The sequence below is a fragment of the Psammomys obesus genome, unplaced genomic scaffold (genome assembly GCF_907164565.1).
Source record: "Psammomys obesus unplaced genomic scaffold, mPsaObe1.curated_primary_1811, whole genome shotgun sequence".
Classification (NCBI taxonomy): domain Eukaryota; kingdom Metazoa; phylum Chordata; class Mammalia; order Rodentia; family Muridae; genus Psammomys; species Psammomys obesus.
This window is the reverse complement of record NW_026591086.1, coordinates 23,667,289-23,684,589: the sequence shown is the minus strand read 5'-3', so window position 1 is coordinate 23,684,589 and position 17,301 is coordinate 23,667,289. Positions and strand designations below refer to the sequence as shown.

The window sequence follows — 17,301 nt, the reverse complement described above, 5'->3', positions numbered from 1 at the left end:
TTATTTGTAAATTTCATTTATATCTCCTTCATCTGTGTTTATATTGTAGGAAGTTTCTACTGTATTAGGTTTCCATACCACCCTTCAAATGGCCCTTAGTTTTTGCTGGCTCCCCCTGTGTTACCTCTCTTGCCATATCTTTTTTTCCCTTTTTTCCATTTGATCCTTCTGCAGCTTCCCATCCATTCATAACTTACTATTTCCCTTTCCAAAGGAGACCTATATGTCCTCTTGTTCCACTTCCTTACTCTAAGCACTGTGATTCTATGGATTTCAGCTTGGTTATCATTGGCTTAAAAGCTAACATACTCATATAAGCATTTATATGCCATATTTGTCTTTCTGTATTTATTTACCTCACTCAGGGTAAATTTTTTTTTTTTTTTTTAGTTTCATTCATTTACCTGCAAATTTCATGTTTTCTCTTTGTTTTGTAAAAGTACCACATTTTCTTTATCCATTTTTCTGTTGTGGGGCATCTAGATTGTTTCTAATTTCTGGCTATTGTGAATAGAGCAGCAAAGAACATGTTGTGCATGTGTCTGTGTTGTAGCATAATGCATTTTTCAAATTTTGGTATATGCCCAAGAGTGGTATAGCTGGATCTTGAGGTAAATCAATTCCTGTCTCACTGAGGAAACACCACACTGATTTTCATAATGGCTGTACAACTTTGTATTCCCACCAAAAATGAATTCGTGCTGAGGAAGTTTGGAGGAGAAGACATGTATGATCCACTTGAGATTGGGTCTTACGGGAGCGGGAAGCAGCAGTTGGTGTTCTGCTACAGTGGTAGGGGTGAGATTGAGGATTGGGTTTGGAAGAGAGGAAGGCAAGGTTAGGATCCACACACAGCCTTCTTCCCTAGCCCAAGCAGCCTGCAGTTCTTAGTGAATGCCTGATGGAGTTTGGACCAGGAGTGGGGGAAGATCGGTGTGACTCACTGGAGATGCGGGCAGGGAGGGAAGAGGAGATGCAGGAGGTGGGGTGGCGCAAAGCTGGGGATTACATTGGTGGGTTGGGTTTGGGGGAGAGGAGTAGAGGAAGATCTGTAGTTAGCTTCCCTGCTTCCATGACTGGGCCATTTACGCTTAATATTTACTCTGTGGCACACTGAAAAGCAGTACCATCACCCTATTGGACATACAAAACTCTTGCATGACTTGAGGTACCGTTTTGAATATTGATACAATCATCCCTTCTATGAACTTCTGATTTAATTTTACCTTTGCTGAAGTTCTTGCATTTGAGCATGATTTCCTGCTAGTTGTATTTCCTGCAATTTTACTCACAGAATATTTTCTTCATTTAAAATCCACATCATTCTTTCAGAGAAGGCTTATTTGTTCTCCCCATAGGAGAGAAATGCTGCAGCAGAAATACTTGTTTCCTGTTTCCTGAGGTGACTTTTAAGATCTCCCCATTTGTTTTGCAACTTTCATACTCCATGTCCTTCAACAAATATAGGCCTGTCTTTGGCAGCATGACTCAAAAAACAAGACAAAACAAACAGCAACAACAAAACCAAATATATCCATTTGCATGTGATATAGCCTAGAACATTATTAATTTTTATCTTCATATTACCATTTTTTCCTATATTCTAATAGATGCGTTTTGTTGTACATTCAACTGATATTCAGGATTAAAATACCACTAAGGTTTATTTATGTCTATCTTATCCAACTGGCTTTATTATTTTTAATTTGACATCCATAAACTATTTTGCATCTATTATTGCATTTACCAAGGAAAAGTTTATTTTTTTGGTAGTCTGAAATATGTTTCTCACTTAAAAATATTTCTATCGAAAAAAAGTTAGTGCAAACATTTATCTTGACAGTGGTAATAAGGTTTAAGTGTTTTATAAAGAAATTATTTTTCTTATGTTATATCATGGTTTATAAGAATGAATTTAGCATTATTTAAATAGTTTGTTAGTAAATGATAATCAAGGCTCATGAATATTCATAATGGATTTTTTTCATTGCAAAGATTACTTAAATATATGTAATTTCTGATCTTTTATAATTATTTCATCATACTAAGTTATGGTATTTTGAAAACCTTACATTCAAAATTGGTTTCAGTTTGAATGTTTATAGTGGTGATTTAAGTTTTATTCTGATGCTTCTTCACTACTGGTATATACTTGTCATAATGACAGCACAATTGACAAAATGCAGGGTGATAGATGTTAATGAGTTAGATAGTAAATCTGCTGTTTTTATACTTTATTTGTAATAATTTTATCAAGAAATGTTAAAGATAAATTCAAATTTCATTTCCTCAACAAACATTTCAGTATCTGCCCATATGCTATATCCCTGGAGATACAGAAGTAAATAAAATAAGGTGTCTTCTTTTTTGTTGTTGTTTTGCTTTGTAAAAAAAAGAAGAAAATTTAATAAGAATTGTAATTAGGCGAACTGTTAACACCTTCAGTCACATAAATGAGGCTCACTTGCATTTTGCTGATTGCAGAGGATCAAACAACTGTGAGGTGCACAATGTAGCACCTCCTTTACAGTACTTCCAGCCTCCAGCCTCAGGAACAGAACTATGTGAAGCACTAATTTGGTAGGACACACCAGTTGCAAATTTTGAGACACTGTGTGGTTCTAATACTAGAAAGCACACCTTCTAGGGGACTTGATAGGGTTTTCAGTTTTGTTCTGATCCCAGATAAGAATGATAAAGTAATGGAATGGGCAACGCGTGTAGATACATGTCATGTGTAGATGAGGTGCAAGATGGATGATGACTATGAATGGGAGCAACAGAGCTAAAAATATATAGCTAGTCTAGTCTAGTATATTCTCAATACTAGTCTGTGACCTAGATCAGCCACATTTTGGTTATTTCCCAGTTCCCATACTCAAATGTTAAGAAACCACAGTCATTTAGGGATTAGTTACTATGGAAATCTATATGCACAGTGCAGACATGATGTTGGAGAGAATCTTCACTAAGACAAATCAGAGTGCCTTACAATATTTTAGCCAACTTTGGTAACCGCTCTGTTTTTATTATGTTTATCCTAAGTAATGATAAACGGTTCATTTCTTAGTTGAGAGATGTGACAAAGTTGAAAGGTGAAAGATAAGAAGGAATTTCTAAGAATCTTGAAATGTATAGCAAATTCAGGGTTGACAGCTGTCTGGACTTGAAACCAGTACTTTTCTGCTGCTGGAGCTAAGAACCAAACAGTGCCTTTGGCTTGCTAGCCAATCTCTCAAACACTGAGTTAAATCCTCAGCCCCGAAACTGGCTACTTAAACAGATGTCATCTCCTGAGATTGAGACAGTATTCTTGCAGACAGTGTGCTCTCTCTAGGTCATACGCAGGTACACCTGTACATTTCTACTTCCTTGAGAGTATGCAGTTGAAAATTCCCTTACCTATTTGAAATTTCTCAGGAAAAACCATCATTGACCCTTAAGGGTAAAATATCATTCGAAGATGAAAGAAACTGTTTATAGAAGTGTAAGAATTGCTGAAAAAGAAGCAGAGATTCTTAAAACTCTTTAGTTTTATCTAATGGATTGCTCCAACCGTTAGACTGAATTTTATTAGCCTAGAATTTACACACTGCGTTTTCTCTTCCAAATGTGTTTTGGTCCTTACTTAAAAGCTAGCAGTGAGAGAGGTTGGTCAATTACATTTAAATTCACTTAACTACAGTGTACGAGTAATGTAATCAGAGTGCAGATGAAGCAGATGAAATGGCTTAGTAGGATCTCTGTCTGTAGAGTAGCCACAAGCACTATTCTAAAAGGTAGCTTTCTTATTCCTGCTGTTAGCCTTACATGTGCCCCCAAGCACCTCTAATGTTTTTCTCTGGAACACAGCATCTTTAGACTAATTTCCACAATTTCACACTTTCCTCTTGACCTGTAGCGGAGTGGAAGTGATGAACACAATGCCTTTCTTATTGTTTCTTACATTTTGGCATGACTTATTCCAACCATGAGTTTTTGGCATTTCTTACTCATTTCTACAAATAAGAAAATCATAATATATTCTCCCATCTCCCAAAAAAGGCTTCGTCCTATGTGAGAAGTTAAATGTCAGTGAGGTAAAAATATGAGATGGGATATTCTGTTTTCACTGGTGTTGAAACTGAACATAAAAGATTTGCTTCCCATCACAAGAAAAGAATCCACATTGCACTGTACAGGATAGTTATAGAAGCCATCTGTTCAGTGGGGACTGATGTACCAGTGTATTAAGTATTTGAGTAAAGGATGAGTTCTTCTCACATCCCTCCCTTCCTTTACCTTGTAATAGGTAAATACAGAAGCAAAGAGGCTAAGGGAGCTTCCAGGTCTGTGAACCTGGGAAGGTGGCATTCCTAAAGAGATCAGGGAGCTCTCCCAATCCTCCTGCCCTCTGTAGTAGGTGTCTTCTAATTTGGGTTATTACTGTGTTTGTCCAGTTTAACAACATGGTCACTATAAGGTTTGTGCTCTCCCAAGTTCATAAACCATCCCAATAAACATTGGTACTTTAGGGAAGAGCCTTGTACAGATCCTAAAATTTTGAGCTAGTTCAGCAGTATTTATGACTGATTGCCTGGATTGAAATTGGCACCTGAAATGAAGGTTGCCTTGTGAGATTGAATCTGTGTTCTGAATGTACCACTTTCTATAATTAGTGTTAGCCTAAGGTTGAATTGTAAGGAATCGAGTTGTAAAGGGTTAAGAGACTCAGTTGGTGTTGGAAAACTTTATATGGTACAAGAAAGGAGCAACCTAAGCATATAGCAACAAGCCATCACTGACACCTGCAGCTATATTGTCTTCTAGCCCTTGTTTTGTGTCTTTTGGTTTCCAAGTGTCACACAGACTCATAGTTGCTGATTAACAGGGTCAGTAACCATTCTTTATTCTTTCTTTAGAAATTCTACAGGTGGTTCAGAAACGTTTATACTTACAGATCTTTGGAACTGCTTATTATAAAGCTTTAAAACTTATGAACACATTTTATTAAGTAAATATGTTCTCAGTCAAGCTTCAGATTGTACATCTGTTTTGTGCTATACATTAGGCACATTTCCCAACATCTTCCTGGTATCCATTGATTTATGATGGTCCTCAGACTCATATTTGTTGTGTTAGATTTTTTCTAATATTTTAAGCATATGTTTTTATTCAATCTTAGGATATCACTTAAGTATTCTTTTATAAAAAGTAACATTTCACTTTTCAGTTTTTTTATGCCTTTATTGCACAGTAAGCCTCAGTTTCCTCATTTTGTAAACTGGAAACACTAATGCTACCTAGATTATGATGCTTTTCTGAGTATTAAGGTATACAAGAGAGATCATGCATACATCAATACTCAGCAAAGGCTACTTTCATTGATACTGTTTATACTGTAGCTACAACTGCAGAGATTACTACTTGGTTGTAGCAGTAGGAAACTTTTCAAAGTACAATGCATAGCACACAGTTGGTAAGGGAATTTAAATTTTCCTGACCACTTATTTGACTAATAAAAAAAATGTTTTTTTCTTTACATAATAGCATTTTCAAAGTATAAAAGCAAATGAGCCACCAGTGATATTTTTTGAGAAATTATAAAGCAGATGCTAATGACACATTAGAAGGGTGATCAAATGGACTAGGAGAATGAAAGGTATCTTTTTTGTAATTCATAGGGAGAACTTAGAAAGTAGCAAAATAAGCATTTGAAAGTAAGAAAAGTAAATGAAGCGTTATAGCTGTGCTCAAATAGATACTGTGATTGTGGATACATTGATGAGCAGAATAAGATAATACATTATCATTAAGAGCAGTGTGCAGTAACATGCTAGCTGGCAGCAAGAATTAGCTACAATCAGTTATTAGGTTAACTGCTGTTACAGTGGAAGCATTCCATGCAAACCATTGTCTGTTACTTTTTTAAAATTGTTAGGTAAAACTGAACGCACAGCCTCCTGTAAACTAAACATGTGCTCAGTCTCTGGGTTACATTCTTAGCCCTATCTCATTTTGAAAATTTTGCATAAGATATATATATATATATCAGAAACTTAAAAGAGAAAAGAAAAAAATAAATCATAAGGAATAATGGACATGAATATAAATTGAGAATGACTTCCCCATGGTGTAAGCCAAGGCTATAGTACCATTCTTCAGAAAACATACCTGTAACTCAGAAATTTTATCTAACAATTAAGTTGTTAATAAAATAAAGGTATATGTTAAGATTTTGTTAAATGCTGTTTATGTGTGATTGGTTGTTTTATATTCAACTATATAAAACAAATGCAACTTTATGTTCTAATACATCATTTTTTTCTTGATGCACATTTTATACCAAGAACGTAAGCCATAATTGTTGATTTTTGTTGTGCTTGTATTTTTTTTTTTTTCCCTTAAAACAGTTTCCTGGGCATTTAGGTTACAAGACTGGGTATGTTCACACTTATAAGTAAACTTGTACTCATTCCTCAGAATTAATTCACTTAAAAAAATGAAAGAGTTTAATGTGTCTGGTTTTATGTATCACTCTCCTCTAATTCACTGTTAGGTAAAATCCTCTTCCCCTACCGTCTGACTCTAGCCTGGCTCACCTGGAAAAAGTGATCAAGGAGCAGGCAACTGAATTCATATGGGAGACTGTCTCTTCTCCCCTTACTAGGGAACTGAGACTGATAGGTCTATGGGTTACATCTGAGCAGGGGTTCAAGGTCCTCTCTATGCATGGTTGTTGGGTGATGAATCATTCTCTGCATTCTTCCCTAGGTCCAGCTATTCAGTTTCAGGAGGTCCCATTTATTGATTGTTGATATTAGAGCCTGTGCTCTTGGTGCTCTGTTCAGGAAGTTGTCTCCTGTGCAAATTTATTCAAGTCTCTTCCCCACTTTTTCTTCCAACAGATTTAATGTATCTGGTTTTATGTTGAGGTCTTTGATCCACTTGGACTTTTTGTTGATGTTTTTTAATATTTAATATTGAGTTATCTTTTAACCAAATAGTGATTATTTCTAAACCAGCTGTGTACCCAAATAACCACACAGAGACTAGGACTCATTTAATTGCCCTAGAAAATAATGCTGGGCAATAATTATTTTATCCTAAACCTCCAAGCCCACATAGCTTCCTCCCTTTCAGATTTACCACATTATACTTACTATTTAGTCATATCTTTGGTCCTGATGTTTTTTGGCCTTTCCTCTGGGATTTCTCCTCCAGCGTCTTTTCTTTCTCCTCCCCTTGGAACCAGGATGTCCCAACCTATTCTCTCCTTTGCTCAGCATTGGCTGCTTGTTTTTATTGGCAATACCAAGAACAAATGGTAGCATGTTTACACAGACTGGAGACAAGTGATGCAATGCAAATGAAATTGAAAACAGAGAGTGGGGTATAGAAATCAGCATTTGAATAAAGAGGGGTAAATTGTATAAATTCCACAAGAACTTTATACCAACAACTTTACTTTTGTGCCCAGTGGGCATTTTTCTACATATGGACATCCAGTTTAACTAGCAACATTTGTTGAAGATGCTTTCTTTCTTCCATTTTATGGTTTTGATTCCTTTGTTAAAAATAAGGTATTCATAGGTGTATGGGCTTACTTCTGGGTCTGCCGTTCCATTCCATTGGTCCTCCAGTCTGTTTCTATGCCAGTTCCATGCAGTTTTTATTACTGTTGCTCTATAGTACAACTTGAGATCAGGGATGGAGATACCTCCAGAAGTTCTTTTATTGTTTAGGTTGGTTTTAGCTTCTCTGGAATTTTTTTATTTTCCTAATGAAGTTGAGAATTATTTTTCAAGGTTAGAAAAGAATTGTGTTGGTATTTTGATAGGAATTGCATTGAATCTGTAAATTGTGTTTGGTAGGATGACCATTTTTACTATGTTAATCCTACTAACCTTGAGCATGGGGGATCTTACCATCTTCTGATATCTTCTTCAATTTCTTTCCTTTTGAAGTTGTTGTTTGTTGTTTTGTTTTTGGTTCTGTTTTTTTTTTTTTTTTTTATACAAGCCTTTCACCTTGCTTGGTTTGAGTTAACACCAAGGTACTTTATGTTATTTGTTGCTATTGTGAATCCTAAATTCTTTCTCACCCCTTTTGTCTTTTGTATATAGAAGAGCTACTGGTTTGTTTTTTCTTTTTGCTTTGTTTTTTTTGTTTGTTTGTTTGTTTTGTTTTTATTTTTTTATTAGTTACATTTTATTAACTCTGTATCCCAGCTGTATCCCGCTCCCTCATTCCCTCCCAAACCTTCCCTCCCTGCCTCATATCCTCCCTGCCCCTTTCCAAGTCCACTGATTGGGAAGGACTTCCTCCCCTTTTATCTGACCCTGTTTTATCAGGTATCTCCAGGACTGGCTGCAAAGTCCTCCTCTGTGGCCTAGCAGGACTGTTCCTCCCTTGAGGGGTGGGGAGGTCAAAGAGCCTGCCATTGAGTTCCTGTCAGAAATAGTCCCTGTTTACCTCACTATGGGAAACCAATTGGTTACTGAGCTAGCACAGGCTACATCGGAGCAGAGGTTCTAGGTTATATCCATACATGGTCCTTGGTGGAGTGTCAGTCTCAGAAAAGACGCCTGTGCCCAGATATATTTGGTCCTTGTGGAGCTGCTATTCTTTCTACGTCATACAAACTCCCCCTTCTTTCATATGGTTCCTTGTACTCTGGCGCAGGTCTGGTTATGAGTCTTAGTGTCTGCATTAATACACTGCTAGGTAGAGTCTTTCAGGAGCTCTCTGTGGTAGGCTCCTGTCCTGTTACTTGTTTTCTCCTATGTCCAGTGCACCTCCCATTTGTCTTTCTAAGTGAGGATTGATCATCTTACCCCGGGTCCTCTTTCTTGTTTATCTTATTTAGGTGTATATATTTCACTATGTTTATCATATCTTATAGGACTATATGAGTGAGTATATACCATGGGTGTCTTTCTCCTTCTGAGATACCTCACTCAGAATGATCTTTTCTAGATCCCACCATTTGCCTGCAAATTTCATGATTTCCTCGTTTTTGATTTCTGAGTAGTATTCCATTGTGTAAAAGTACCACGATTTCTATATCCATTCCTCCATTGAGCATCTGGGTTGCTTCCGGGTTCTGGCTATTACAAATAAAGCTGCTACAAACATGGTGGATCAAATGTCCTTGTTGTGTACTTGAGCAAATTTTGGATATATGCCTAGAAGTGGTATAGCTGTATCTTGAGGAAGCACTATTCCTAGTTGTCTGAGAAAGTACCAGATTGACTTCCAAAGTGATTTTATCAGTTTACATTCCCACCAGCAATGGAGGAGGGTTCTCCTTTCTCCACAACCTCTCCAGCATGTGTTGTCACTTGAGTTACTCATCTTAGCCATTCTGATGGGTGTAAGGGTCGTTTTGATTTGCATCTCCCTGATGTCTAAGGATGTTGAGCATCTCTTTAATGTTTCTCTGCCATTCTATATTCCTCTACAGAGAATTCTCTATTTAGCTCCATACCCCATTTTTTATTGGATTACTTGATTTGTTGTTGTTTAACTTCTTTAGTTCTTTATATATGCTGGATATCAGCCCTCTGTCAGATACAGGGTTGGTGAAGATCCTTTCCCAGTCTTTAGGCTGTCGTTTTGTTCTGAAAATACTGTCTTTTGCTTTACAGAAGCTTTTCAGTTTCATGAGGTCCCATTTATTGATTGTTGCTCTTAGAGTCTGTGCTGTTGGTGCTCTGTTCAGGAAGTTGTCTCCTGTGCCAATGAGTTCTAGGGTATTCCCCACTTTTTCTTCTAACCGATTTGGAGTATCTGATTTTGTATTGAGGTCTTTGATCCACTTGGACGTTAGTTTTGGGCAGGATGATAAATATGGTTCTATTTTCATTTTTCTGCATGTAGACATCCAGTTGGACCAGCACCATTTGTTGAAGATGCTGTCTTTTTTCCATTGAATTGTTTTGGCTGCTTTGTCAAAAATCAAGTATTCATAGGTGTGTGGGTTTATTTCTGGGTCTTCAGTTCCATTGATCCTCCTTTCTGTTTTTATGCCAATACTATGCAATTTTTATTACTATTGCTCTGTAGTACAACTTGAGATCACGGATGGAGATACCTCCAGATGATCTGTTATTATACATGATCACTTTGGAGATTCTGGGATTTTTGTTTCTCCATATGAAGCTGAGAATCTTTCTTTCAAAGTCTATAAAGAACTGAGTTGGTATTTTAATGGGAATTGCATTGCATCTGTAGATTGCTTTTGGCAGGGTGGCTATTTTCACAATATTAATCCTATCAATCCATGAGTTGCTTTGTTTTTTGAGTTAATTTTGTATCCAGCCACTTTGCTGAAAGTATTTATCAGCTGTAGGAGTTCTCTGGTAGGACTTCTAAGGTCACTCATATATACTATCATATCATCTGCTAACAGTGATACTTTGACTTCTTTTCCGATTTGTATCCCCTTTGTCTCCTTTAGTTGTATTATTGAAACCAAGTGGACTTAATAGATTTCTATAGTACTTTTCACCGAAACACAAAAGAGTACAACACCTTTTTCTCAGTACCTCACAGAACCTTCTCCAAAACTGACCATATAGTGATGCACAAAGCAAACCTCAACACATACAAGAAGACTGACATAATCCCTTGTATCATATCAGACTACCATAGTCTAAAACTAGACCTCAATAATAACAGAAAAAGCAAAAAGCATACACTGTCATGGAAACAGAACAACTCTCTACTCAAAGACTGCTGGCTCAGGGAAAAAATAAAGAAAAAAATTATAGGTTTCTAGAATTCAATGAAAAATGAAGGTGCAGCTTAACCAAACTTATGGGACATAATGAAAGCAGTGCTAAGAGGAAAGTTCATAGCACTAAGTGCCTTCATAATGAAATTTGAGACATCTCATACAAGCAATTTAATGGCATACCTGAAAGCACTAGAAAAAGAAAAATAAAGTAGCCACACCCAAAGTGAGTAGACAGCTGGAAATAATCATTCTCAGAACTGAAGTCAATATTAGAAACAAAGGGAACACCTTGACTAATGAAAGAAACCAAGTGCTGGTTCTTTCAGAAAAATCAGCAAGATAGACAAACCCTAATCCAAATAACTAAAAGGCAAAGGGACACTATCCATATCAACAAAATCAGAATTAAAAAGTGAGACATAAGGACAGATACTGAGGAAATCCAAGGAATCATTAGGTACTATTTCAAAAGCCTATATGCCACAAAATTTGAAATTCTAAATGAAATGAACAATTTTTTTTTGATAGATTACTCTCACCAAAGTTGAAACAAGACCAGGTAAATAAATTAAATATTCCTTTATCTCCTAAGAATAAGGCTCAGATGGTTTCAGTGCAGAATTCTACCCAACCTTCAAAGAAGAGCTAATTCCAATATTCTTCAAACTATTTCACAAAATAGAAATATCTCTACCAAACTCAGTCTATAAGGCCAGAGTTACCTTGATACTTAAACTACAGAAAGACCCATGAAAGAAAGAGAATAAAACAGACCAGTCTGTCTTATGAACAATCATGTAAAAATACTCACTAACTGAATCCAAGAACACATAAAAGGTATCATCCACCAAAACCAAGTAGGCTTCATCCCAGGCATGCAAGGGTGGTACAATATATGGAAATCTATCAATGTAACCCAACATATAAATAAACTGAAAGGGAAAAAAAAAAAACCACATAATCTCCTTAGATGCTAAAAAAGCATTTGATGAAATCCAGCATGCCCTCATGTTTTACATTTTGAAGAACTCAGAGATACAGTGCACACACCTAAACATAGTAAAGGCAATATACAGCAAGCCTATAGCTAATATCAAATTAAATGAAGAGAAACTTAAATCATTCCCACTGAAATCAGTGACAAGGCAAGGCTTCCCTTTCTCTTTATCTCTTCAACATAGTACTAGAAGTCCTAGCTAGAACGAGAATTAAATCTTAATGCTCACTGTTGGCTGCAAGGCCAATTCATGCTGTAGATGCCCCAGTTTTCTTGGTTACTATGTGGTGTTCATGTATACTGTGAGAGCAGACTATTCAAAGATGGAACCTGTCAGTGATTGGATAATAAATATAGGTAGTGCTCAGGTATGGTTATAGAAAGACTTTGACATCTTAAATGTCCTCTTCTACCTTTTCTTGCCTATGAGAGATTAGTTTGACCAAAAGAAAAACTTTTCCTACAACTTTTCCAACTGTTCCCCAGTTCTCTCAGATATCTTGGAAAATGTAACAATTATATTTGAGTTCAATATATTAAATAATGAACTTCTTCACATGTGACTAGATTTTTCTAGTGAACATGTCCTTAATTATTTTTTTGTGCAGTTGGATCACTTAGAATCTTCTTCTATTTCCCAATTTTTATAAAGACTATCTTGTTTGATTACCTTTATCTGGAATTAAAAATCAAAAGGCTAAAAATTAAAGTTGATGAAATTAAATGTTTTAGGGTGAATTTTCTTACTATGAGGTTTTAACAAATGTTTTGTTGCTAGATTGTTTTACCTTTTCTATATTATAATTTTGTCCTTTCAAGGCATTTAATATGCTCTCTTCTAGTCTCGGTAGAAATGCTGGAAAGAAATTTGAAGCAGATGGGAAGGCAGCTTCAACAGCTTGAGAAGGATTTGGAAACCTTTCCCCCTCCTGAGGACTTGCATGACAAGTTTGTGATAAAGATGTCCATATCCTTTGATATCTAAATAAGTCAGTAGTCAACTGGATTTATAATTTTTTAATGTTTTAAGTGTGCTTGTATAGCTAAGGTTCATTATATAGTGCCAAATTATCAAGGATTTAACTTTTATCTTTCAGGTAAATTAACCAAGGTGTATTTTATCATAAATACACACCGAGAACTTCTATTTTCTTCTTGTCTTTTTGAATAATAGAATGTTTTTTTCATCTTGTTCCTTCTGTTAGCCTTATTTCGTCTGATAAAGAATGTTAAAACTTAATTTGAGGAAGTTTGAATCTAATTTCATGAAATGTGATTTAGCTACTTTTGAACTATTTCAGGAATCAGATATAGACTATAAAATCTCAGCATGACTGATCAGTTCAAGGGCTGATATACATTAGAAATTAACTGGTTACATACAATGTAATGTTTCCTTTAGAAACACTTGCCCATTCCAAACTAAAAAAGGAGCTTGTGTGTGTTTCCTCCTAATTCAAAATGAGATTGAAAAGAGTGTATGCTAATTAATAGCATGAAGCTTATTTCTCATTTGATTTACAGCTTGCTTTATATTCACTTATCTTGGTTATCAGTGACTTTGTAGCTTAGTCTCTAATTAGTAATTGAAGTAATGAACTAACTTTTTTCCTGAAGTAATGTTGAGTTGCCATGCAGACCACCGTATGAAATCAGCAATGGCTATCTTTTCTATCATAATGAAGTATTGTTATAATGCATTATTAAAATCCCATATGGATATCTGAATTCTATATGAAAGGACAACCCAGTTTTTAAAGAAGAACTTATAAATAGACTTTCCTAATATTTTCTACTGATGTACTTGAAATTAATTGACATCCTCTTTCTACTTCTCCTTTGAGATTTAGTGAATCAGAAGATTATTATTTGGTTTGTCATTGACTTTATTGCATTTGCTTTCAGCTTAATTGTGAATTAGTTCAATTTTGTCTTGCTTCTCTGTCTATGTCAGGAAATATCATAAAAATGCACTAAGTAGCAGTCAGTTAAGGATAATGTGTTTGTTTCCTCTTGAATCATATCTTCTACCCAGCTGCTTTTAAAGAGGTTGTTTCTGTAGACTTGTTAAGGATTTCTCCTTCCTTTCTTTTAAGAGTAAAGATTAAGTAGATATCTGTCAGAGTATTGATTTTCACTGTTGTTTCAACTGAAAAATTATACATTTTAAGATAAATGTATTGTAGTTATATTTGTGTAGTTATTTTTGGATTTGTTTCTCAGTTATTTTATCATGTTAACACGAATGTTATGTGACTGTGGGTTTTTTTGTTTTGTTTTGTTTTGTTTTTTAATCCATAAGTATTGTTAACTGAACTTGATGCATTTTGTTTTTTATAGCTATAAATAGCATCTAAAAATTTTTTTGATCCCATGTAGCTTTTGGTCATACACCATGAGTAGCTAATTAGGAAGTTTGGGTTTCTCAAACTAGCATGAGTTCCTGAGGTCGGAGGAAAATCCTGCTCAGCAGCCAGTCTCAAGACATACCCTGCCTGTATTCATATGACAAAGTACTGAGTGATGTCAGCTTCCTGAAAGGTGTGCAGCTCATAAAACGCAGCCAGCATGAAATCAGAACCAGGAAGGATGAGGCTTTGCTGGAAACAGTTTTTCATTCTGAGCAAAATTACACTCCATGGACAGGATAGCTACTATATCCTGTCGCTAAATATCACAACCTAGAAGCCTCTAATGAACTGATTAGCATTCATGTGTCTCTTGGAAGTCAGATATATGAACAGTTGGTGCACTTTGCTATTGACAAAGCTTATAATCATAAATATTCTTTGCCAAGATTAAACTGTACTCATTTGCTTTTCATCTTAGTTAGACATACTAGTTTTGAAGTAATTAAATTCATTCATTGCAAGACTTTGTTTACTTTAATTAGGACTGACAAGTCAGATTTTGAATATTAAATGCATTTATACAGAACTTATTAAAACGGCAAATTGCGAGCTTCCTGGATCTTAGAAAACAAAAAATGCACAATGAATAAAAATGTACTAACTAAAGTTTGTTATTAGCACTCAAACTTTGTTTATGTTTTATGACTAAATGCTTATGAGTTGAAGCCCATATGAAATAGTTCTTCAACTAATTCTGGAGGAATATTGTATGTCATTTAATTTGTTAAAAATTCATCTTTACAAGTATATATTTTTCATCTTTTGTTGTTTTGTTTCAAGATAGGATTTCTCTGTGCAGCCCTTGACTGTTGTAGTTTCAATTTGTAGACCTCAAACTCACAGATATCTGCCTGCCTCTGCCTCACTGAGTGCTAGGATTCCAGGCTTGTGGCACTACTCCTGGCTACAAGTAAATATTTACTTTGAACAATTACGATTCAAATAATCTATTAATTGTAGTATTTTTTATGTTTTCATTTTATTTACTTATTTTTTAAATTTATTTTTTTATTAATTACTGTTTATTCACTTTATATCTCAACTGTTGCCCCCTCACTTGAACCCTCCCAAACTCACCCTCCCTTCCTCTTCTCCTCCCATGCCCCTCCCCAAGTATACTAATAGGGGAGGTCTTCTTCCCATTCACTCTGACACTAGTCTATCAGGTCTCATCAGGACTAGCTTTAGGGTCTTCCTCTGTGGTCCATCAAGGATTCTTCCCCCCTCAGGGGGAAGTGATCAAAGAGCAAAAAATTGAGTTCATGTCAGAGAAAGTCCCTGCTCCCATTACTGGGGAACCCATTTGGACACTGAGCTGCCATGGGCTGCATCTTTGCAGGGATTCTACATTATCTCCATGCATAGTCCTTGGTTTGAGTATCAGTCTGAGAAAAGACCCCTATGCCCAGATTGTTTGGTTCTGTTGCTCTCCTTGTGGGGCTCCTGTCCCCTCCAGGTCTTTCCATCTATGCCTTCTTTCGTAAGATTCCCTGCATTCTGTCCAAAGTTTGGCTCTATGCATCTCAGCATCTGCTTTGATACCCTGCAGGGTAGAGCCTTTCAGAGTCTCTGTGTGGTAGACTCCTGTCCTGTTCCCTGTTTTCTCCCTCTTCTGATGTCCATCTCATTTGCCTCTCTGAATGAAGATTGAGCATCTTACCCAGGGTCCTCCTTCTTGCTTAGCTTCTTTAAGTGTACAGATTTTAGTATGTTTATTCTATATTATATGTCTAATATCCACTTATAAGTGAGTATATATCATGTGTGTCTTTCTGCTTTTGGGATACCTCACTCAGGATGAACATTTCTAGTTCCCACCATTTGCCTGCAAATTTCATGATTTCCTTGTTTTTAATTGCTGAGTAGTATTCCATTGTGTAAATGTACCACAATTTCTGTATCCATTCCTTTGTTGAGGGACAATCTGGGTTGTTTTCAGGTTCTGGCTATTATGAATAAAGCTACTACGAACAGCAAATGTTCTTGTATACTTGAGCATCTTTTGGATATATTTTCCTAGGAGTGATATAACTGGATCTGAGGAAGCACTATTCCTAATTTTCTGAGAAAGTACAAAATTGATATCCAAAGTGGTTGTACAACTTTACATTCTCACCCGTAGTGGAGGAGGGTTCCACTTTCTCCACATTCTCTCCAGCATGTGTTGTCACGTGAGTTTATCATCTTAGTTGTAGTATTTAAAGAAATAGATTGTCTTATTTAAGTCTCCTCTTACTGTGATGAAACACCATAACCAACAAGCCTTTTGGGGAGGAAAGGGTTTATTCAGCTTAACAATTTAGAGCCATTCTCTATCCTTGAAAGAAGTTAGGGCTGGAAATCAAACAGGGCAGGATCCTGGAGGCAAGAGCTGATGCACAAGCAATGGAGTATGCTATTCACTGGCTTGCTCCACCTGGTTTGCTCAACCTGTTTTCTTATAGAACCCAGGACCACCAACCCAGGAATACAACCACCCACAGTGGGCTAGGACTTTTCTCATCAATTACTAGTTAAGAAAATGCCTTACAGCCAGGTCTTATGGAGGCATATTCTCAGATGAGGTTCCCTCCATTCAGATAACTCTAGGCTATGTGTCCAGTTGACATAAAACTAGCCAGCTGGCAGATACAGTTTTCTTTTATGAGATTTTACTAATGTCATTCATTCATACAGTGTTCTTATTCTTAAAGCATATTTTCACCAAGTATGTTTGAAGCCTTCCACCAAAAAAAAAAAAAAAAAAATGTTTGTGGTACATCATTTAAATAAATACACAGTTATTTCAAATGCCATCAGCCTTTTCATAATATTATTTTCCAGTTTCTAAGCCTGGCCAGAACTATCATTAATTGAATAGCTCCATAGTAAACATTTATATAATAAATATAAAGCGTAATTTGAAGTATGCTCAAAAGCAGGTGTATGAAGATATGTGAAGTGTACATTCCTATCACTGAGAAACATGAGTAAATGCCTGGGTTTATGCTGGATGCTACCTGTTCCTTTCTTTGGAATTAAATTCTGCATTCTTTCAGAAAACCAGCAAATAGATCATAGAGCATGCCCTTCTCTTTCCTCCGTCCTCTTCGTCTCTTAAGAAAACTTAATTCACTAGACATATATATATATATATATATATATATATATATATATATATATATATATATATA

General features: G+C 35.9%; 1 protein-coding gene across 1 annotated transcript in view; it reads left to right on the top strand.

Moving 5' to 3' along the window:
- Positions 1–17,301, top strand: part of Diaph3 (diaphanous related formin 3) — a 353,851-nt gene that overhangs the window by 169,229 nt on the left and 167,321 nt on the right. The window contains 1 exon segment of the mRNA XM_055609684.1: positions 12,560–12,684. Within this exon segment, the coding sequence (XP_055465659.1) occupies positions 12,560–12,684 (125 nt within the window).